The sequence below is a fragment of the Triturus cristatus genome, chromosome 2_2 (assembly GCF_964204655.1).
Source record: "Triturus cristatus chromosome 2_2, aTriCri1.1, whole genome shotgun sequence".
Classification (NCBI taxonomy): Eukaryota; Metazoa; Chordata; class Amphibia; order Caudata; family Salamandridae; genus Triturus; species Triturus cristatus.
Genome location: NC_140582.1, coordinates 217296241 through 217321236, shown reverse-complemented (window position 1 = coordinate 217321236; position 24996 = coordinate 217296241). Strand labels below are relative to the sequence as shown.

The 24996-nt window shown below is 45.1% G+C and overlaps 1 protein-coding gene across 1 annotated transcript in view; it reads right to left on the bottom strand.

Moving 5' to 3' along the window:
- Positions 1-20209, bottom strand: part of LOC146862060 (solute carrier family 46 member 2-like) — a 154529-nt gene extending 134320 nt beyond the window's left edge. The window contains exon 1 of the mRNA XM_085641259.1: positions 18653-20209. Coding sequence (XP_085497385.1) covers positions 18653-19748 — 1096 coding nt within the window. The 5' untranslated portion in view covers positions 19749-20209. The remainder of the gene's footprint in view (positions 1-18652) is intronic.
- Positions 20210-24996: the final 4787 nt, after the last annotated feature.

Sequence of the window (24996 nt, the reverse complement as noted above, 5' to 3'; positions counted from 1 at the left end):
ATGGGATCAAAGCAAAACATACCCCAGTGTACCATGCTGCTGGTAATGGCTTAGCTGAATGATTCAATCGAGTGATTATGGGCTCGGTTCAAGCCGCCATAAATGCAGGAAAGAATTGGGAAACGGAGATAAAAAAAAACAGTATGGGCGTATCGCATAACACTCACCCTAACCGGGTAAAGGACAACTCAGACAGCACACAGGGTTCTTCCGCCTCACCTCCTAGGGAGGTTGAGGGAACACAGTGTGGGTCTAATTCTCAGGATGAGGAAGCACACATGTCCCCTGTCCTTCATATGCGCACCCGTACAGGCAGGCCTGTTGTGTTACCAAAAAAATATGATGTATTCGATATGCAACCAGCTTGAACCGCTACCTACACCACATGTACGGTTCACCCTGGATTGCGTACTCAGCTATGTAATATTAAATTAACCCCGTAGTCCCTTCCACCCCTACTCCCTCCTCCCTCTCCCCGGGTCCTAGCTAAGTGTCCTTGGTATTCCCCATTTATATCACTCTCACATCCGCAAGTATTTATTCTACTAGTTATTTATTATGTGGTTATTTATTAGGTACCTTTCACCCTATTATACATCTATTTACATGCATGTAAGCTTGTTTTCATGACATTATTATCCAGTATTTATCTAGGATGCATTCTTTAGAACTCTCTAATGTGTCCCATTTTCCTCATCTATTATTTATGTATATTTGTATTTTCCTTGTGCGAGGCGGCCACACCCTTTGGTCTCTTTATTATTGCTTCTGTTGTTGCAAAGGGGAAAGATGTGTGGTGTTGCATTCTAGTCTTTTCACCACGTCACGTACCTGCAAGGCATTGTGGGTAATGGAATTGTGACACGGAGTTAGCGGTTACCAACCACAGAGGAGGTTACGCTCTCCCTCTCTAATAAATAATCTTCTCCATCATTACGGTGTGTGAGTAATTTCTACATGTTCAAGTATACACTATAACAGTGTTAAGAAGCTCAATATAATTTTTCATGTATGGCTGTGTCACCTAGTTCACGTAGGGTTCGTGGAATGTCAACAGGTCGTGGGTATGAGGACACCGCGCTCCAGGGGAGTTCCCATGCGTATGAGGTCACCACGCTCCAGGGGAGTTCCAGTCAGTTACTCCTGGGCAGGCATGTGTGTTGCTGGTACCTCAGTAAAGAAGACTTATTTACATTATCCTGCCAAGTGCAGCAACTTTACTTAACTTTTCAATCGCTAAGTAAATATTTGTCGATAGCTAGCAGATACAAACACAATGCCACACTGTGTTGCAGGATTACTGACTTTACCCATCATGCGACTCAAGCAGGAAGTGCCAGGGAAAGGCCAAGTATGGGGCGCGGGCACACCTGTCTCTCGGGCAGTCTAGGTGACGCACGTCTAGTTTAATAACAATATTGTTATTGTTACTGTTTATGTGGAATGAATAAAGGCCTTCCTTGTATGCTATAAAATAAATAATTTCTACAGTGGCGGCGCTACATAAAACAAAACCAAACACTTCTATTAAACAAACACAATGGGGGGGCAGCATTAATAAGTTTGAAAACCACTGCAGTCTAGGTGACGCACGTCTAGTTTAATAACAATATTAACTTGTTTTTGAGGAGGGCTTTGTACCACAGTTCTGTCAATTTTTTGTGGTTTAAATAATAGATGTCAGATAGTATTACCCACTCAACGTACTGAATTTACAGAGCTTCAGGAGAAAGGAAATCCGAGGCGGCCTTGCCCGGATTCGAACTCGTCACCTGCTGGTCATTGCTTTGCTGCAGCGGTGAAGGTTCAGGCCCTTGAGATACTCCGTGACCACACACACAGTCATAAGAGGCTTGGAGGCTTGCAAGGCCAGTGGCGCGGTCTTCGCATTAGGAGGGAAGCAACGGCTCTACTCAAGACAACAGCTCTCTGTGAGAGTCACTTTGGTGCCATGGGGAGTATGGCATGTGAATGGTGCACTGAGGAGGGGAAGCAGTTCAGAGGCAAAAGGAGGGTTGTATAGAGCACTTTGGGCAGCTTTGTTATCAGGTGCAGTGTGGGCCAGATGTTTCTTTAACTTTTCCTTTCACCTGCCATCTCTGTTGCAGTTGGGAATTTTCTACAGACAGTCATTTTTGCGAAAGGCCCAGAGGTAGCAGATTATCACAATGTCACCTTCGGGGATTAGGCGGGGCAGGGGGTGCATTGCTCTGCTCTTGGTGGCTCCTATGTCTTTCAAGCAGTGGTCTCAGAGGTGCCCATCAGGTGAGTCAGACACAGTGCTTACTTTGTAAAACAAGCATTTACAATGCAATGGTATCGGCATTGTTAAAGTTAGAGCTATTGGCATTGCTCATGACATTATTTTTGTTTATGTTTTTGTTTTTAAAACATTTAAAGAAACGGCATTGTTATTTACAATGTCAATAGCTTAATCACTCTCACATGTGAGACCTATTGCATTTGCACCCACACACAGAGCCACACACACAAAGCCACCCACACACACACAGCCACCCACACAGAGCCACTCACATAGAGCAACCCACACACAAATAGAGCCACCCACAGAGCCACCTACACACACACACACACACCAAATCTTGCCTGTTTCTCACTCATACATCATGTTCTTGTTTAGCCCACTCACATATTTAAGTCCACTTTCTGTTGTTGTCACCACCATTGTGCTCATACCTGTAAATTGGTTCTTCTCTGTGTAATACAAGGTAGCTGCCCTCCTTCTCTCCTCTGTTAACGTTCACTTCGTTTCTCCAGATCCTATCTCTCTCTCCCCCCTCTCTCTCTCTCTCTCTCCCTCTCTCTCTCCCCTCTCTCTCTCTCTCTCTCTGTTCTTCTTTCTCTTACCCTCTTTCTCTCTCCAGCTTGTTCTTTTTTCTCTCTTACTCTCTCCGATATATAATTGCTAGCACTTTATTGTTTTACATATATTCAATCGCAGAGAAAAGAATGGTGTACTGTAAAACATCACAATGTAATGACATAAATAACTGAAAAACAGAACTCTTCTCGAAGGATGAATCACAAACGCTGTTTATGTGGAATGAATAAAGGCCTTCCTTGTATGCTATAAAATAAATAATTTCTACAGTGGCGGCGCTACATAAAACAAAACAAAACACTTCTATTAAACAAACACAATGGGGCTGGGGGGCAGCATTAATAAGTTTGAAAACCACTGCTGTAGAGCCATGTGTAATTCTGTGTTTGAACTGTCCAGTGATGCTCATAATACACGTTTTTCAATTCATGCACAGTGGAGCCAGCGCTTCTGGACATCCTGTAATGCCCTAATGACCTTTGCCACTATATACAAGTGGTTAAAATTGGTTACGAATCGAGCACAGCTTCAGATATGAAGGTTCAGCCATGGAGATCACAACCCCCTCATTGGGCTCATGGGAGCTAGCGCTAATGAGGGTCTTCAGTGCGCTTCGAGGCGTTACCGGCTGGCACGTGCTGTTTCTCTTGAGTGTATGTTGGTGAGTAGTTCGGTTTCTTTACGTGTGATCCAGGGTCACGTTTGGTGGTGTTTGGGTCCGTACTCTGAGTTTACCTGGCACTGCTTGTTGTGTCGTGTGTTGATTGGTGATTTGGCACTCTTGGGTATTTACCTGCTTGTGTGTGTACTTGTGGTATCTGCGTGGATGTCTGATGGTGTCTGGGCCTGTGCTCCGTGTTTACCTGGCAGTGCTCGTGTTTGTTCAGTGTGTTTGGTGTGTGTTTTGGGACTGCGCAGTGTGTTTACCACTGCGATCTGCCCTCATGTTTACTTGGGGAGGCCACGGGGTATCGTTTTCAGATAGTGCCCGCTGGTGAGTGTAAACACGGCTTGGAAGGGGGTGGGAGGGCTGGGACCTGGGTGGAGAGGGCCACGGGGTATCGTGTTCTGATATAGTGCCCACTAGTGTGTGTAAACAGGGCCTGGGAGATGGTGAGACGGGCTGGGCAGGGTCACGGAGTATCGTGTCCTGACAGTACCCGCTGGTGTGTAAACACGGCCTGGGAGAGGGTGAGACGGGCTGGGGCCTGGGTGGAGATGGCCACAGGGTATCGTGTCCTGATAGTGCCCGCTGGTGAGTGTAAACACTGCCTGGAAGAGGGTGAGAGGGCTGGGACCTGGGTGGAGAGGGCCACGGGGTATTGTGTTCTGATAGTGCCCACTGGTGTGTGTAAACAGGGCCTGGGAGATGGTGAGATGGGCTGGAGATGGCCGCGGGGTATCGTGTCCTGATAGTGGCCGCTGGTGAGTGTAAACACGGCCTGGGAGAGGGTGAGACGGGCTGGGCAGGGTCACGGAGTATTGTGTTCTGATAGTGCCCGCTGGTGTGTGTGTGTACACAAGACCCGGAGGAGGGAGAAAGTGAGACAGACTAGGGCCTGACTGGGGAGGGTTACAGAGTATCATGTCCTGATAGTGCCCGCTGGTGAGTGTAAACACGGCCTGGGAGAGGGTGAGACGGGCTGGACAGGGTCACGGAGTATCGTGTCCTGATAGTGTCCGCTGGTGTGTGTGTACACAAGACCCGGAGGAGGGTGAAAGTGAGACGGACTAGGGCCTGACCAGGGAGGGTTACGGAGTATCGTGTCCTGATAGTGCCCGCTGGTGAGTGTAAACACGGTCTGGGAGAGGGTGAGACGGGCTGGTACATCGCTAAGCCGGTCTGATTCAGTAACCGGTTTAGGCTCTAATCTGCCACTTATTCGGTGCCATATGGCGGCTGTCGAGGGTTTATGGGCTCAGGCGCCACGTACCGCCGTCCCACTGCCTCCTGTGTGCCCTGGCATCGCACGCATTATCCCGGAGACCCGGCCGACAGGCGCCGCTGCGGGCACGGAGTGTTTATAGGCGTGTAGGCACTTCAGCAGCGCCTAGACGCGAGCAGTCATCCTGTTGATTGAAGGGAAAGCATTAAAGAAGAAACCCAACCACCTTCCGTGTACACTAATGGACTACGGTACACATTCGAATGCTGTGCTGGAACAAATTTATCATTACAAGACGCACATCCTTCAAAATTCCAGGGAGGAGGTGTGTACGACGATATCTAACACCAAGGTCGGACACAGGAGCACCGAGGGAGCTGAGAGCAGGGGGAGAGGACAAACACCAGTCGGGCCATGTGGACGGGGATGACGCCATGAACACCACCGCCTTTCTCCGAGGTCAAGCAGAAATGCCTCGGAGAAACGCAACGGCATTTTCGGATTGGGGGCGTGTTTTTCTTTCTCTCCTCTTCCCATTGGCTGGAATGTTTACATTCCAGAGGAGAGAAAGAAAGTAAAAAACACGCCCCGAATCCGAAAAAGATGGGGCTTAAACGGACAGACGCCCCTCTCCTCCAATGGCTGGCCTCCGTTTAGGAAGCCAGCCAATGGAGAAGAGGGGCGGGTTCGAGCCCCGTACTAAAAACCGTTAAATCTCGCGAGTGAGACTGCGCAAGCGCAGCCTTCGCTAGCCGAGACCTAAAAACATAAGTGCCAGGCTTTTTTTAGGAGGCTGCTGCAGCCTGCACCACCCATTGCTCCTGTTAGCTCTGCCAATTACAGTATCAACACAACAACTAACCATCGCAATCCTACAAGTGTGATAATTAAGACTATTACCAGCCACCCAAAGGTATAAGACTGGCGTGAGCAGCAGCTACTGTTCCTTTTTAGGTCTCGCTAGCGTCGCAGAGAATGCGCTGCTCACTTGCGAGACTATTGTCATCGGTTTGCCTTTGGAAGCGGGGTGGAAGCTCGACCCATGCTTCTCATTGGCGTGCATCAAAAATGCGCGCTTTACATTGGAAGGGAGGCATGTTGGTTCCCTCCCTGTCTCCTGTATGCCATGCCTGCCCGGACATGAGATGTGCACGCGCACGGCGTCTCTACGGCATCTTGTATTTCTCTGTATCTCGCCACTGACGTTGTTACACATGCCGTGCAGCGCTTCGTTTACTACTTTCTTTATTATGTGCCAGGTAAGGTCTAAATGTTATCTACAAAAGCAACATGTTTTCCAACAGAGAAGGGTTAGAAGGCTTGTACTGGTAAGCGAGAGCTGATGTGGGGTGAAGTTGTCAGAGGGCGAGTGCTGTCGCGAGGAAGAACACTCGGGTGTTGGGTTACCGGTGTGTTATCAAATACATAGGGGCTGAGTATTAATACCGGGGTAAACGCTTTGTTGATGAACTCGGACTGGAGACATCCTGCGAAGCAGCGCCCGGTCACAGTTTCAGCACGGACTGCAGGCTCCGTCCAGTCAACAGTTAATGCAGGGACTGTTTTTTATGGCTGTTTACATTATTCTTGAACACATAAGGACCCTTTTCGATCCCCAATCAAGCAGCACAGCCTAGTCCGTATTTAAATAGATCCAATGAATCAAATTGGTACATGTACTCTTCTGCTCGTTTTCTTCATTCTTTATCAATATTTTTTCTTCACTTATAGTTCGATTTATTTTATCCATTCTTAACCAATTGCCAAGGAACTTCTCAAACAGGAGGTCTTTCCACATATAACGACTTTATTTAAAGTGCACCCAATGCATTTCGGGAAAGATTTCCCTTCGTCAGGGGTATCTATAAAAAACCATTAACAAAGCACCATTAGTCTAAAATGTTTGTCAAACTCATTATATACACAACATCAAAAAACTCTGTTGCTTAACAACCAATTTATGACTTTCTAACACGTTCTGTACACATAAGTACTAACCGACATTACTCATGTGAGACCTGGGACGAGGAGTACGAACGAGGAGGTAATGCATGCACCCTTTAATACCTAGGAGCATAGTAAAGCTTCATATGTGTTCTCGCCAGCACCACTAATGCAAAACCAACACTCTTCCAATCACTAACCCTATACACTGTAGCTTTCTGCCTATGAAGGCAAGTGCTACAGCACTGTACATTGGGGTAGAAAGCACTATGTAAATGTTGCAATACAATACCTTCGTTACAAGTGGTTAATTTGAAAAAACAATAATGCCGGGACGCTCGTCAGGAGGAAGCTTGCACCAGCCTATTTCTCATGTTAGCGCTGCCTAAAACACAACTCCTGTGCCTACCAAAAATGAATGTGTCCGCGCTCCAATACCTCTGACTCGAATTTGCGCTATAAGCGCCAGTGTTCATGATTAAGTGCCGGTGCTGAGCACCAGAAACCACCTGCTCAAATTAAGCACAGTTTGTTACTCCCATCATCCTGTCACGAATTCAAAGCAACGCTGATGTTCATGGGTTTCTATTGCAAAAACACACCAGCCGTTCTTTATTGCACAATTTCTGTTTTGTATCCGACACAGATCCTTTTGGAACCCTGCCAATGCCAGTGCATGTTGCACCAGACTTCCAGGAAAAGGTCTGCTGATTCTGCGATGCTAAGTCGGGCAGGTTGCTTCACGAGCTTGCTGTCTGTCCGAATGTGTTCGTTTTGTGGTAGGTAGGTTCAGAAACAATCAACTTCCTCCATTATGTGTTGCAATCATAACTGAATCGAACCACCACTTAGTAGACTAGCAGATATAGGCTAAGAGGTTGGCCAACTTTCCATTATCACTTCACAGGACACTTTGCGCTCTTGTAGATATCTTAGCGCGTGCAGAGAGAGACAGTATGAGCGCACAGACTCATCAAAAGAGATCTGGTGGGGAGGAGGGATTATGAGTCGAGAAGTGCCTTTTTTACACTTAATTCTATAACCCCTTTCAAAAGCTATTACTTGGCCATATTTTGACCTTATCGAGCCTGATAACGGTGTCATACTATATTTGAATTCCAACCGCTTTCCGACCTGCTGGAGTAAGCCTTGACTGCTCGCCCGGGACGGCTTTAGGGGAGCGCGACTGGTGCGGCCGCACTGGGCGCTGACCTGGGGAGGGGGCCACTGGCCTCATGGGGGTGGGCACTGTGTTTAGCAGTAGCTTATGATTTTAAAACACCTACTGCAGAGTTCCTTGTGCGTCCAGCTTTCAGGCAGCATTAAAAATGTCAAGATAACGTTTGTGATGATGTTCCTGCTAGAGAGTGAGATGAGAGTTTTGTCTAGGGTCAGTTTGCACTTGCCATAAAGTAGCGCAGAGGGTTAATATGCCTGCTGCAAAGAACTCGAACTGTGCAGATAACAGATCTGTATTTTATAAGGACAGCTGAGTGGATTACTGCTTTTGACATAGAGATCCTTTTTATCCCCGCAGTTCATAAGATGCAACCCTAATATAGAACTGTGACTGTTACGAACTGTCATCAAAGAGCTGCATGCAAACTGCATAAAATAGGCTAGGACGTTCATTCTCATTAGTAAAGTCAGCCTTTACCAGTGATTTAAAACAAATTAAATGTATGTGAGAGACGGATGGCCTATAGAGAGATGAGGGGCACTTTTGCCCGGTGGTCATGAGGGAATCCGGGGTGGAGATCATGGCGGCACCAAAACTGATTGTCGCACCCGGCGCCGACAGCGCTACAGCTGGCCCTGCCGCTCGGTATTGACACATTTGGACAGAAAAGTTTCAAAATGAATAACTCCATCATCCAAATCGAATTAATTTGTTTTAAGATCTGAAACATTGATGGTAAACGACAGCGTTTACCACAGATACTGCTCAACAACCACCGACTGCGCTTGGATCTAAAGAAAAGGTCTCACAAACTACTTTTGACTTTTTCCCATTATATGAAAATATTGGGGAGGCTAAAATAGGCACAATACAGGTAGCGAGTGCTACAAAAAAAAACTTCAGTGGCCACTAACAAAGAGGGCAATCCACTATGGTGCGCCATCACCACCACTAGACTTAACATCTAATCCTGGCTTTCTGCCTTTTCCTAAATATGCTGGAAATAAACACAAAATTATAAATCTGTAGAGGGCCCACAGTACACCGGCCCTTGGCCTTTCCACCAGAATCGCTAAAACCCTACTTATGATCGAGGGCTCTAGCTGAAAACTGTGGAACCAGGAGACGTGTTTTTAAAGTCTTGGCCTCCCACTTGACTGAACTGTGGGCTCTTGGGCAATAGCTTTTGAACTTATTACACTGACCCCATTTTTGTGTCCAAAATTGGGAGTATTTAGAATCAGTCTAAAAGCTGTTAGTAAGTGTGTGGTAAAAGATAAAACTACCTGCTCCGGTTATTACATCGGGGCAAGGTGGGTAGGCCGTGGCCACTCTCATGATCTACCCACCAGAGTGCAATATGGTGGTAAGATAATAGCCTTTGTAACAAGCAGTAATGCATTACAATCTTGGGTCTCTGACTTTACCAATTTGTTTGATGTTGGGTAATTCATACTCTCCCTGTACCTATGCCCACTGATCTGACAAAATGTGGCTCATAAAAGAAGGCTAAGAGGAGGAAATAAACACAAAGGGTTTATTCCCCTCATATGACCCCAGCAAGGCTTTCATTCACAAATGTAGGTGGGTTCACTGAAGTTCTCTATATTCCCTATCCACATCTCTACAGGTGACCCTTGTCCCTGAAGTTGCTTTGTGCAGGGCCCCTCATGTGCTGCAGCTCTACTCTCCTAGCCACAGACATAATATGTGTATTTGTAAAGCACACATTCACCCCCAAAGTGCACTGAAGAACAGATGTTTATTGTTACCCAACTCAATGGTACTCATTTTATCGACCGCAGAAAGGATGAGATGCTGAATGGACCCGCTGGGATTTGAACCTGTGATCTTGAGGTCGAACACAGGCCCCTGCAGTGGATGCATTAGTCCACTAAGCCACGGAAACCCACAGCTCGTATAGGGCTACAGTAGTGAGATGTGATTCCCTTGCAGGTGGCACCAGGTGTCCTGCTTTGATGCAAACTGAGCAGCAAAAAAGGGATGTGGTGAGCCGCGACAACTGAGTCCAGACAACTGGACAGACCACCCAAATGCGGGACAACCCTGTAAAGAACCAGAAAGCTGGCCAGACTATCTGATAGACGTTTAAACATATAAGGCAGTCAGACTTGGGATATAAATAGACTCTAAAGTAATGTCTTCATGTCCTAAAGCAGGTATAGAATTGGGCAGATGCAAGGGGCTGGGTGCATTTTATTTTTGCTGTCACTCTATATGTTAAGATACAGTATTTGAGCAATCATAGTACTACCTTCAAGCCAATCCAACTCCTCAGACAAACAAGGACTCTGCCCAATGACATCACATTAAAAAAAATTATGCAGTGCGGTGCATCAATCAAATTTGCTGTGCTGTGGTGTGTTATGTAAGAGGGACATACAATATAAAGCCATATTTACAAAGATTGGCCTTCTGCTGTTGTTATCCCCCTTTGCTATCATTCTAACAAGACTGCCTCGCACAACGCAAAACCGCACAATACAGTGCAGAGCTGAGTGTATGCTGTCCAGTACAGGACAAACGTATGCAGAAGGACCCCAAGCACTGGACGGGTGCTGTGCACTGCAGCACACATGCAATGCACCTTTTTTGTTTTGAGTAATGAGCACAGTTCCTAGTGTTCATGCCCGTTTGTTTCAAGTAGGTGTTGATGTTTGATGCAAAGCCCGGTCTTGCTAACTTAGTAGAACAAGCTTTGCATCAAAACCAGTGGGAGTTGGAAAGGCTACAACCCAGTGAGGCCCCTATGACACAAGGAGACGCAAAGTAGCACAAAGTGTTTTTTGCGCAAAGAAAAGCGCACATTTCCAGCGCAAAACACTTTCGCCGAGGCTTATCAACATTTGGCGCAACGTAACGCATCAGGCAACTTGCTGCGCTACGTCAAATGGAGAGAGAGAAGGAATGTGCCATATTTGCTAACAAGCGTGCCTGCGTCATAGGCAGGATTGTTTTTGTGCAGGAATTTGCCTCTTCCTGAACATAACCAATCCTCAAAAGTATTGTCCTCTTTCTTAGTGTGCTGCAGAATGCAGCGCACATAGAAAGAGGAAATAACGAGGAGAAATAACATTTTTTTCCTCATTATGCCCTACCTGGGAAGGTGTAGCATTTTGAAACATTCCCAGGTATTCTAGTCTTAGTACATCTAGAAATGCACCAAAAACTGTGGTTGGATGCGTGGTAACACTCTTTTACACCCATGCAATGACTTCCCAATGTAGAGTAATGCATGGCAGCCACTTGCGCTACTTACGTAACTCCAGATTTACTACCCCATGCAGAGCCATGCAAGGTGGTTCTGTATGGCTTAGTTAATCTGGCAATGCAAGCCCTTGATAAATCTGGGCCTTCTTTTCTTGGACAGTGAATATCATGAGCCGACTTACATCGCTTTGCACACGCCATAGTAAATTTTGTACCTACATGTATGTTTTTGTACCTGCTCGTGGAATGTAGTCACATAATTATAAATATTCTCCTGCATTTTGTTGTGTTAATGGTTTGGCAAATGAAATGTACTGACAGTACATGCCATCGGCCTGTGCCAAGACACTTCCGTTGTGTCCTCAGTGTGCACGCGTCTACATCTCTGCAGCGTCGACATTACAACGTAAACCGGGTCTTTGTCTCCATTGTCTTTTGGAATAAACTGAGGTATATACAAATAAATGGTGGATGGAATGCTTGAATTAATCTCAGACACTGGTAATTACTCTAGCCGCATCCCAGACAATCGTTATTTTGCACACCATGCCTCCTCAGTTTGGACCCAGCTATATGCAAATCAGTCTTGACACTACTCCAATTGGAACAGTCCAGACCAAAAGGCCAAGCCAGGTCCTCACTGAACCGGAGCACAAGCAACCCAGGATGGGTTTCGCCCTAGTTATTGTCTAATCAGCCGGATATAGCTTGGTTCCAGTGACAAAGTGTGCAGGGGACCCACATCTGGGCATACCAGTTCTACTTAGGGTGTCAAAGTGTAGTGTACAAAAAAGTGATGGACGGAATGCTTAGTTTGTAAACAAAATATTAATAAAATAAGCACAGAATCCCAAAGTTTTGCTAAAGAGCCTGCTGCTGGCACTGCCAAATGTAAGGGCTGTTCAACACCGAGACTGCCCAGTCTTGATTCCAACTCATGACTGAATCTTTCATGGCCCTATACCTTATGTCACTCCTGAAAGCTCTTTTTTATCATAGGTGTCACCCTTTTGCAATGGTGCCCTATGTTTCTCTTCCACCTTCTTTCTCCCTTTTCTGAATTTCTCACTCTAGCGCTGGGTCAAAGTCTGATGATGGAAAGTAAGCCCTGGTCCTCAAAAGTGAGTGCCAATGCCCATCATCTGCAACCACCAACAGAAACTGAGCACTGGATTCCCCCGACATCCATGGGCAATTTCAGTAGTGCACCCGACTGAAACCAGGCCATTGGCTCCTATCCACTTTACTGGCTAGTGATCTCGATCAAAACCATCCTGCGTTACCTCCTAAATTAACTCTCCCACTACTTCACAAAACACTACTGCCATTTGTTCCAATAGGTAAGACATCCTAGTTCCTGGTTTCTGGTTGGGGCAGACTAGAAGTTTCTCTGGGACAACAAAACTCTCAAGGATCCTCCCTCCAATGACTTTGGAAACCCCGAAATCCGCACACGTAGAAAGAGAAAATACCAAGAGGAAATAAAGATAATTCTCCTTGTTATGTGTAGAATTTAGACACATTCCCAGGTTTACTAGTAAATTTGGGAATGCACCAAAATCCATGGGAACACCCATGCTCCACCCATGGAACGCCTCCCAAGTTGAAATGTAATGTAGCACAGAGCAAGCAGCTGCGTGGGTACATTTCTTTACAAAGCCTCGCGAGGCCAAGTAAATCAGGCCTTGCGTGGCTTTGTAAATTCGAAATAAGGCTTTGCGTTGCCCTGCGTAACACTGCACAATGCAAGGGCAAAGCAAAGGCTTTGTAAATCTAGACCTAGAAGTGAAAATGAAAAGCCTGCTGTGGCCTGAAACCCACTTGTTTTCTGAGCACAGGTCCAAACTCATCCTGACAAATGGCAAGGGCTCAGTTGCTTCAAGACTTGTTCTAAGGACCTGCTGCCCGTGGCAAGGACCTTGCCGGACTGGTGAGTGCTACTATGCCCAAGCATGATGGCTGCACCACCCCTAACTGGGCACTAGGAGAACAGTACTGCTTACTTGTGTTACTGACACAGAGGGCATGCATTAGAGCCCTAGAACAGTGTCCAGAGAAAGCCTTGAGGCTAGGACCCTGCCTCCATAAACACTGTCACTGTCCTGGACACTTACACCCAGCTTCCCTACTCCATGTGTCTGATATTTGAACATCAAAACACATTGGTGCGGCCACTGAGTCACACATAGAATGTATGGCACTACTGCGTGCCTGCTAATTCAAGAACCGACATAGAGATGCTTGCAGAACTCTCTGAACTGTTTGGGCCACTCTGTGAGTGATTTTCTGATAATAATCATATGTGCACATTAACATGAATCAATTGCAATTGAACAAAAATACTGAGGCATTTAAAAACGCATTTTTTCTGGCCTATACGTAACTAAGCTTCGACTAGGCCACGCCTCCGTCTTGACCTCCCTTTTTGAGTCAATCCTTTCTCTCGTTTTGACTGGATTTTTGCAATGCTTTTTTGAAGCTTGTGTTTAGGGTCACATTGCCTCATCTATTCTTGAGGTTAACACCGACCCCGCAATATGGGTGCCACTATCATGCAGATTATCTATGTGATAGGACCAGCGTGCCCACACCACCCACACATACAGCACCTAAACCGGAAGCTGTCACAAGCACCCACCCCAGCATCACAGGCAGTATTACACTATAGCTGTAACATAAAAGCCACAAAGTATCTCTGCTCTGGGTAGATATGTATTTAACTGTGCATTATCAGATTTTACAAGACTATGGACCCTTTCAGTGTATATAACTGTTATTATTTGTATAGATGTAGAGCTGACTAGACAAGCCTTTTTTGTGTGTTGTTTGTATGTTACTTGTGCCTGAGTTTATTAATTTATATTGCCTTGACTATTCAAACTTCCTAGCCCCCAAAAAGTCAAAAGCTACCAAGGACCTAGTATTTCAGTGAGTTTTGGAGCCCCACCCAGTCACTGGGACTGATGAGATAACAGGCAATGTTTCTCACGGAGATTTCCAAGTATCTCTGCATCCCCTGGGTCTCAGAGAGCTGTCAAGATCTTGGTGGCCACTCGAGGGTGTGGAATGCCTGTTCTAGGTCCAATGAGAAACATGTTGAGTTGGCCCATGCTGTTGGGGGCTTTATCAAGGATGTGAGTCTCTTGAGTTTCAGGGGTGTGTTTCGACCTGAGATAAAGACATTCTGGTCTCTCTGAACTAGTGTAGGTAGAACTGGTTGAACATGCTTAGCCCAGACTTTGCTGAGGATCATATAGTCAGTATTTAGGATGGAAATGGGATGATAGGAAGGAAGCTCTTCTGGGGAGCTGCCTGGTTTCAGAATGGAGAAACAATAGTTTAATTGGTTGATGCTGAGAGGCCTCCCACTTCATTTGCCACTACAAACATGGGTCAGGACTTGGGGATCAATTCAGCTTCGAAGGCTGAGTAAAACTCGACCGACAGGCAGTCAGAGCCTGGGACATCTTGTAGGGACCTACAATGCAGAAACAAGGTCATCCTTTGAATAATACCCTGCCTCCATCCCTGTCCATCCCTGTCTGGTCCCATAGGTGCTACTGCTTCAAGTACTACAGAAGGTACTGAGTCGGTGATCTCGGCACTCTTTATGAGGGCAATTGCAGCACAGCCTTTGGCCACTTTGAGAGCATGGCTCTAACTAATTTCTTGATCGGGCATTTATGCAGGTATTTGGAGAGGCAGCGTGCCTTCTCACTAGTCAGCGACAAAGACAGTTTCAGTCCTTCACTTACAAGATGCATGTGTAATCCTACCTACTGCCACTGCAAAAACACTGCACGTAACACACGTACTACCTTTTGAAGAAACATCATACGGATTGTTACTGCTGCTCCTTCCAGAGCCCAGGTCCATGGGCCTGGACCCATGCTATGGGATGTGAAAAAAGGAATATTTTGCTGAGTGAAATAGCCAGCTGGAGAGAACTACAAAGAACACCATAGATTGTCCCTCGCTACAAACGAGTCGCACTTGATCACAGCACCCAAGAAAAAAAAAATTAAAGGTGCGGCCTATTAAGCGGAAAGAGGTGATGATCCAATCTTATCACTGATAATAATTCCCTTTTAGCTTGAAAGGTGATTACCATCGGCATTTTGCCCCCTTCTGGGCCTACTGGTGGAACATTCCCAAGAAAATGTACTCACGTTTAAGCTGCTACTAAGGGTGCGAGCTGGAGTACCTCTGTACTGCTGCTGTTGCTTCTGTGCTACTGGCTATGTGGTTTCCCTCCATCACAATTCAGACAGAGTACAACCCTTAAACGTTATGTGCGTGCCTGGCTTACTTTGTAAAATTACTCCCAGCCCTTCATTCTAACTAGAGGAAGGTGAAAAGATTTGCATAGATGAGAAACGTGGTAAAACCCACCCATTTATAGGCCATACCTAGAGGAAGGATTGGTTCTCTCGCAAGCCTCATGTTTAAAAAAAATTGAATCATAATAAAAATATACATACAGATAAATATACATAAAAGGGTTTTCAGCCAGTGCTCTTCATCAATTAGTCTGTTCAGGCCTCATGTACATTTTGCTTCTGCCCACCATAGCACACAGGAAGGGGCAGTGGGTCAGACCATTTGATCCATTGGTTGTCTTTCAAGGTGAGATGGTGTTTTACTTATCACAAACATGCGGGGCCTGAAAAGTAATGCAACTTTATGGCAGGATTTGTGCAACTGCATTACTGGCCTACTCTTTTATTTTTATATTTTTTATGTTTGGCAATTTTCTTTGTATATTGAATATATTCGCAAAAAATCACTAACGAAAAAACCCATAAACACTGAACAATTGCCAAGGCCAGACCTATTACCCATGCCAATGTTTTTTTCTATCTGCTTGGGGAGTGAAATGTGGTTATTAAAATCAGTAAAACCTACGAATCGCTTCTGATTTCAGCTGTATGAAAACATAAGTTCACAGAGCCCTAGTCCTGACACTGTCCCGACTGGACAAAATTGATCAATTTCTTAATCTCTCTGTTTTGTGAATCACAAATTGTAGATATCTTTTATGAGAACAGCTTGCAAGTTGATAATACTCTTGTTTGTGTAAGCATTCACGGCTCAGCATTTTCACTGACAAGAATTTCTATAAAAAATGCTGCTCTTCCTAAAATTTAACCTACTTTACAAATCCAAATGATGCTAAGCAAACACCAAAAAGATGGTCTATACTAGGCCTATTTAGGCCACTGAATCGTCTGCCGATTTTTGGTGACACAAGTTTAATTCACCCTGGGAGGACACCCACTAATGAGGTTATTGTGGGAATCTCCTTTGTATGAAATAAGAACCCTTGACTCAGGAGATTCATCAGAAATAGGCAGGTTTATTCCAAAGTATGACAGGACCCATCCAATCCTACAGCCAGCTCAACATGTATCCCAGCTTCTCCATCAACCGCCCCTGGTGTTTGAACCACCTTCAAATCATCACATTCTCTCACCTAGGTTACAGTTAGAACCTTCCTACGACATAATAATATACTAGGAATACTTAGATGTCACAGGCAAAGCATCGCTTAGACATCCAGAATACCACACACCTCCCTCCGTTAACAATACCACAGTTATCTTCTGCTTGTAGACAACCTATGAAGGGTAATCGTATGATGGCACCCCGCGGAGAAGATGCTAATGAGGCACAGACAATTAGAAGAAACAAAAGGACCCAAAGAAAAGTGTCTTTTTCCTGCAGAAACTCCAGGAAGTTTTGACCCCTGGGGCATTAGGGAATTTTACAGTGATTGGAACATTTCGAGATTCAGACTTTGTGATGTCACAGTAGCCCACGAAAACATTTTAAATGCGACCATCTTCTTAATGATTCTGGTCTTGGACATTCTCTGGCAACCCATGCCTTATTGAGAGCCATGGTGACACCGGGGCACTGATAAAATCTATTAGAGAAATAACTGCTCAAAGACCAAAGAGTTTTCCGGGTGGGGGCCTGGTTGTACTTTTCTCAGATTTCAGTGGCAGAAGGCTAAGCCACTGAGTTGCCTGACTCACAGAAATATTACGAATATTGTGTGAGAATTCCCCGACAGCTCCTGCTTTGGTTACAGCCCGATGAAGTCCCATTGACCAGGGACTCTGAAGATCCTGGGGAAAACCTTGCTAAAGACCATTCATTGTCCAAATGTGTTTCTGGGATCAAATCTCCTCTCCAACAAGAGCTAGACCGCTATAATAATATTTATTTTGCTTATTTTCAAATGCTCTACTTATCTAATTCAGTGATAAGGGTTCTTATTATCTGGAGAAAGTTCTATCTTGGTATTACGCTATATATTATGTGGCTTTGTCGATGTCCTGTTGTTGTTGGACCTAGAACCCAACCCACTCCTAGATCAGGCTGTGAATATTTGATCAAGTAAAGGATATAAGGGAAGTACTAGGCTAACTCACAGTTTGCAGCAGGATGCTGTGACAACAGGGCAGAAGAAACCCGAGCACCAACCGCAGTGCTGCTTATCTGGCCAGGACTTGGGAAAGGGCCCGGGGCCCACGTAGTTCATCGACTAACAAGTGAAATAAAGATGGCCTGATGTAACTATCATCGACTGTAAACAGCACTTAGTTGTGATGGAGATTTCGAAGGAATAGCTGGACAATCCAAAATAAATTAAATCAATACTCAAACTATGTACCTTATTAAGGTAGCAGAGAGCGTCAAGGCACTAGACGCAGAGGTATGTATCTAACCTGCAGAGCACTGGTTCAAATCCAGGTAGGACCATTCAGCTTATCATCATTCCAAAGTCTTCCAAGATTAGCACTGGTGAGTTGTGTAGTAACAACAACTTTTAAAGTGCTACAAAATTGTACGGATTGCAAGTGTTACATAAATACACAAAGAGGTAAGATATTTTTCTAATGTTTATTTTGATGTATACACAAAATCACTCACTCTGACGCCCACGCCGCATTTCTTTGAAGATTATGCTTAACTGTAGCCTCGAAATACTTCTCCAGCTCAGGGCTACTAAAATTTGTAAACAATGACCTTATGAATGAGTTGGTGCAAAACGTCACGCTGAATATAAAACTGCAAAATATGCTCAGACAGACTATTTCTCGGATAAGAAGCCTTGAGAAGGGCTAAAATAGAATGTAAAAAAAAAAAAGTACATAGAAATGAATAAAAACATGCAACAAAGCACACTATTTTTTCACAAAAATTACTGTGTAAAATCTGGGCAAGAATTTCTACACATGTTTTAGGAGACATGTTCTGCCCCTAGTCTTCCCTCAAACAGAATAACTGAATATTTAATGTCAATTGTTCAGCAGAAATGACAAATCCCCCCCTTTCTTCTATTTATTTTGTATGTATAGCTCACACTACATCACTTAATTGCTTCTAGGAGCTTTTGCCAGTGGCAACAATGTTAAACATGAGAAAGGATTACATAGATCTTTGATAATTATACACAACCCAAACCCAGTCATTGTGTAGCCCAATCAGACTACCACAGTGGGACACATCAGTACCACAAATTAATATATCTCTGATACAGTTTCAGAAAACCTTACTCACCAATAAAATAGAGAAAGTCCCAGCGCACAAAAGCCATGATGAAGATACCGGCGCTGAAGGACGCCATCCCGATCATAATCATCGTGGTGTCTCTCAAACATCTGGAGAAGATGAAGACACCTAAGAAGCTGGTGATGAAGATCATGAAACCTGCGGCGCTGCTGTAACCAATATACACTGGTCCCCACTCTAGCGGCTTTTTTATCAGGAAGAGGGGCAGCACGTCCACAGCCCCAGCCACAGCTAGTTCATAGAGTACAGCACTGATGAAAAACAGTGCAATTATGGCCTTGGATGGTGGTACCATGAGTTGCCCCTCATCCCGGATCAACGAAGAGGTTCGCTCTGGGTCGCCATCCAACAGCCTTGTTCTTTCTGTTTGCTCGGCCCACGGTCTCCTGTTGGTTCCACCGTTGGCCTGGTTAGGTGCACTGTTCCCATTGCCACCACTTTCTTCGTTGGGGACCTTGAGAACAAAAATGCTGTATATGACACAGAATAAATAAAAGGCGAGGCTGCAGGACACAAGCACTGTCCCATGGTGATAGCTCACGTTGAAATTAACAAAGATGTGCCCTGAGGCCAAGCTCCCAATGAAACCCGCCAAGCCATAGACAAGTTCAATTATGATAAGCCGACGAGAACGACCTCTCCCTGAAGAGTTGAGCGAGCCCAGTGCCATGATGCCCGCCCAGTAAGTAGTGAAGCCTCCAGTGAGGCCGTTCAGTGCCGCAGAGCCGTACATCACCTCTATTGGCCAGTCCAGAAGAATCACGAGAAGGAGGAACATACGAGACACGAGGTAGCCAAACAGGGGAACACAGATGGTGATCTTGTGGTGCTTCCTGTCACCAAGCCTGGCGAGGAAAAAGGCAGACGCCAAGGGGCACAGACCAAAAAGCAGGTTGTTGATGATGTAGAAGTTGGAGATGGCTATCTGCTGCCTTTCGTCCGTCAACCCCACTGCAGACGAGTTGGAGCAATTGAAATAGTTCTTCACCACCATCAGCAGCCCGATGTCGTAGAAAGAGCTGGCCATCTGGGCCCCGGCCACGATGGGCTCCACCCATGACCTCCACATCTGGCAGGATTCCATGGCGACCTTGCCAATATTCCTCAGCTCAAGGCAATATGCTTCAAAGTGCGCTCAAGGAAGGACCAATCACAATTCACCATGCACAGCTATGAAATTATTCTAAATATATTTTAAAAATAGCTCCTTACGTTTATCAAGACATGCACTTGAATGTGTTTCTCCTCTTATTATCTCAGTGCAAGCTTGAACAGAGACTAAACGATATTTCGTTCCAACTTCCTTGTCTTCTAATGTCCACCTGTTACAGACTGTTATAAAGCCCGTCAGGCACGTGCTGCTGTTGTATTAAGAGAGCAGATACCCCTGCTTCTGATTGGTGCCCCTGCCCTGAGGGGGCGGTTGCCCGGCGCAGGGCTTGGCTGCCCCATCCCATCCCTCTTCAGACCCAGCCGGAAGGAGAGCGCTGTTCCCAGGGCGCTTCATGCCCGCAGTTATTTTGTACTCTGCAGATGGAGAGAGGGAGGGGTAAGAGGGAACCTCCCTCTTAAACTTCCTGATTCAGAAACGGAAAAAAAACAATGTAATTTACAGATGCTCCCTGCTGAAGAAAAGGGTGCTCTGCTTGAACCAACGGGAGTCACCTAATTTCTCTGAACAACTCATTCCAGAAGGTGTACTTTTTATTATGTAAAGGAACAAACGGACGAAGGAGTCGGTGTTTCCAGAGGTACAGCAGTGAGGCTGCGAGATCATGTTTTTTCAGTTCCGTTTTCGTTTTTACAAATCTCCGTTGGAAATGTAGATGTGGTCTGCGGTTGAGGTGCATTAAAAACAAAGCACGTGACCAGCCTGAATACAGTGGGTGCGGGGGCGGTGAGGGCGGAGGCGTGGCCAAAGACAAAAGAACTAACCATTTTGTAACTATTTTATTGGGCATTCACTTCCGGAGAACGCCAAAAAACATAACTGCACCTTAAATAAAAAACATGAATGTAAATTGTAGATGAAGGAACTCTTTTACGTTATGAAACTTCTGTTGTTTAATGCGGTTACTGTAGACATCTGCGTGTGTAACCAGAGTGACAGAATTGACCCCTGCTTTGGCACAGTTGGGAACAATGACCTGTGTATTTATAGTGCGACGAGTTCCCAGTCTGTGAGAGAAAGCACTGAAAATATGTATGTCGTTATTTGAAAATTCTGCTACAGAAAGAATTATAGCCAGTCATAAAATGTGCAAAAGAGGCAAATATACTAAACTTTCATGCAACGTAGGGCAGCAAGCAAAGTTGCTGCGCTATCTTGCATGAAAGGGAGAGAGAAGAATTGCTCCATGTTTACAAAGACGTGGACCATTTCTGCTCTCCCCTTGCACTGGCGCACTCTGTGCAGCCTAGCGCCAAAGCAGGAACCCTTACACCATAGTGCAAGGAAGCCTGCGTTACAGGCAAGGATTGTTATTGTCCAGTAAGGGACACCGTCCTGCTAAAAAACATTCCTTGTAGGCATTTTCCTCTTTCTATGTGTGCTGCGTAGAAATAACAAAGAGAAATAAAGATATTTCTCCTCGTTACAGCTCACTTGGAAGGTGTGGCATTTTGAAGCAGGTTTACAGGTCTTTGTAAACCTGGGAATGTGCTAAAATCCATGGGTGGATGCATGGAGACGCCCATGGTCCACTCATGAAATGCCTCCCAAGTTGAAATGTAACGTAACGGAGCGCAAGCAGCTGCCTTGCGTTACATTTCCTTAGAGGACCATGCAAATCAAGCCTCGTGTGGCTTTGTATTACTGAAGTCCTTGCGTGGCCCGTGCGTAACCTTGGGTTATGCAAGGATAACACAAAGGTTTAATAAATATGGGTCTTAGTGTCTAAGTGTTTTAAAAAATATATATTTTCGTTTTTCGTAGTTAGTGTCCGCTAAAAGGACAAACTCCAGGACTTAGCTGGTACCACCCTTACATTACCTCTCAAAAAGGATGCATTTTTACCCCCATAAAGCTTCAGGGGACTCCATCAATGATTGCCCGTGCTGGCTCCCAAGCAGCCTTTAGATTTATTGATTAACCAATATGCACACATTTAAATTTCACCCTGGTGAGAAGGTTTCTTGTTTTTTCTTCAGCACTTTGTGTCCCTCCCTTGGCTTCACAGCATGAGGCCTCTCTCCTGTGGCCTTTTGTCCGGCGACACCTGAAGGTCAGAATTAACCAGACGAGGACGACTGCTTTTAAACAGAAAGTATGGGTTCCATTTTTGTAAAATTAAAAAAACATGGGTACATTGTCCCCAAATAGCTCACCCACAAGCATCTCCTGGTTTGGGTCTTAAAATTGCAGCCCTGTAGGAGCCAGAAGCTTAAAATCTGGGATGTAGCCAGTGCCCATGGAAAGATTGTCTTTTTAGGATAAACCAATATTAAGGTTCTGGCCGCATTTAATATGTGCATAGCAGAAAATAAAGGACACTTCCGGGCATTGATTGTGAATGGTCAATATTATACAGATTTCATTACAATTCGAAACAGCGTTATAAGGGTGCAGAGGGATCAAATGCATGCAAAGATCATGGACACCTCTACTCCCAGTCAGGCAGCATTGAACAGTGTCACAACCATAACTGAGGTGTAGTGGGTTCCTCACACCCCAGAGCCCTAGTGCTACAGCATCTGCTGCCCGACAGACGCCAGGAGTATCAGGCGCTATTCAGATGCAACTACAAAATAATGAAATACCATACAATGATATCTACACTCCTCAAAAGAGGAGGAGAGAACGTGTCTCACTGATAAGGGTATAGAGAGCAAGCTTCTGTGAGGGACTCCGGCTGCTATCCCCTTTTACCCAGAGGGCAGCCCTGTGGTTAATCATTGATAAATTAGCCAGGAAGCCAATCACACCAGCCCCGCTCAAAGGTTAAAAGAAGCTTCCCCATGTGCAAGTGTGGTGTCTCACTGTGGCAAAGAATCACTCTACAGTCATGAAACCGCTCCCCAAAAGTAATTGCAGCATGATTAGCAAAGTATTATTTAAGTAGTATGTTTTCTACTCTTTGGTGTAATGTGTACAACAGAAGAACCCTTCTGGAAGGCCCATGCAGGTACCTACTTCTGAGCTCTTATTTTCAGAATACAGGTAAGTGATGTGTTACGTGATCGAGGTAACCTCTGCTGCAATATACTATATGCCTGTATATAAGGTCTTGGTATGGTGCAATCTTGTAACCTTGCTGTGCAATTTTGTTCAATAAAGGTTTTCGAAGAAAAAAAAGAATACAGGTAAGTGGAGCCCCAGGAAAGCTCACTAGACGTTCTTTCCTAGGATACCTTGCTTCTTCTCCAACCAAGGAAGCGTCCTTGCTGTCCCTTCACTTCGGAAGAGCAGCATAAACCATACCTGATGATGCTACATCTGCCCCAGGCTTAGAAGTGCTCTTAGTTCCACATATACGTCACAAACTAATTTTCCATGATAAACATTGAAGATTAGTGGGACCCCACCATTTGAGGAGATTCTGATAAACCATTCCGAACAAGCATCCACTTTGACAAACTTGCTCCTGTCTTGTACCTTGGCTGCAGGAGAGTGGTCTACCTTTAAAACACATAAAATGAGATGCAGTTCTCATGACCATCGTACCTTCACATTCAGCAGAGGGCAGGGATCCCTGGGCTGTGCTGACTTTAGGAGGTGTGGGTTAAATTGAGAGACATTTTGTAAGGTCAGGACAGACACATCAGAACAATATCATCTCCACTCTGGTGAGATAGTCTTGCATGCCTTCTGGGATCAAGACATCTCCCTATCATCTCTGTGCAAGTATATTTGCACTTCACTGTGATAGGATGACAACATGTCTTCATCTGGCTATTAAAAGGGTGTGTGAATACAGTGATTATATATCAGCTCTGAAGATCAAATGATGATGGAGCTATGTTTGGGGTTGCCGAAGTGACACAGCCCCTCAAAGAGAACCTTCTGCAGTCTACCACATGTAAGATGGGTGATTTGAGTGGCCTTTAACATGATCCTATCAGCCAGTTTGCCCCATCGCTGGGCATCACCCATCAAGTATAAAATCCTGACACCAGTAGTAGCATTTTCTTGCAGCATCTTGCTTACATTCCGGTGTGTATATGAGTCTGCAGTGTCTCTGCATGTATGTTATGTTATGTTAAGCAAATTTATAATGGGCATGGCTGCCCTTGAAGAGGGCTTCCAAGTGCAGCTAATATATAAAGCAAGAAGACACGCCCGTTTCCCAACAACTTAAAACAGCCAGGTTTTTAGCTGTTTCCTGAAACTAAGATAATAAGCATTGCTACACAGGTTGGTTGGTAGTTTCTTACATAGCCTAGGAAACACAGAAAGAGCTTCCTCCCTGCCTAAATTAAACACAGTATCACAGCCAGATTATGTTCTGACGATCATAGGTACCTCAAGGGGCGGTAAGGCTGAAGCAGTGAAGAGAGAATAGGCACCCAAGTTGTTAAGAGCACTCTTCACACATAACGCCTTACATTGAATTAGCTTCTCCCAGGGAGCCAATGTAGATTTTAAAGCTGTTTTGATACCGAGTGGGTTCTCGGGAGATGACATACGGTCTTGCATCAGCATTTTGAATAATTTGCAGTCTATTCTAACATACTTAGTAGAGCCCAGATCCAAGAAGTTACAGTAATCTAGGCAGAAAATGATTCAGGTCTGATCAATCATCCTCTGAACAGACATAGAGAAGAAGCCTAAGATTTTCTTCAGACTTCTCAGCCAATAAATAACAAGATGTCACCACTTTTATTTTTGGTTCTAAGGTCAACCTTTTATGTTATGTTATGTTATGTTACTGTTTGTTTTGTAGAGCGCTCAGCTGCTCCAAAGAGCGTCCCGGCGCTAAAGATCATCACACCAAATACCAGCAGCAAACAAACAGCCATAGCAGAAAACATAACCAGAATTAACCATAACAGCATTACAGAGCAAACAGATAGGTTTTAAGTCCTTTCCTAAAAACCGAGAGATTGGTGCACACCCGCAACGTCAAGGGCAATGTGTTCCAGAGGCGGGGTGCAAGGTAACTAAAGGAGCGACCTCCACAGCGAGCACGCTTCACTGTTGGAACGATAGCCTTGGCCTGGGCAGCAGATCTCAGAGGTCTAGATGGAAGATAGAAATTGACCCTTCTCTGCAGATATTCAGCGCCGAAATTGTGAAGCGCCCTAAAAGCTGTAGTTAGGGTCTTGAAGAAGATACGCTTACGAATCGGCAACCAATGCAGAGAGACAAGGAGATTGCTGGCCCTAGATCTTCT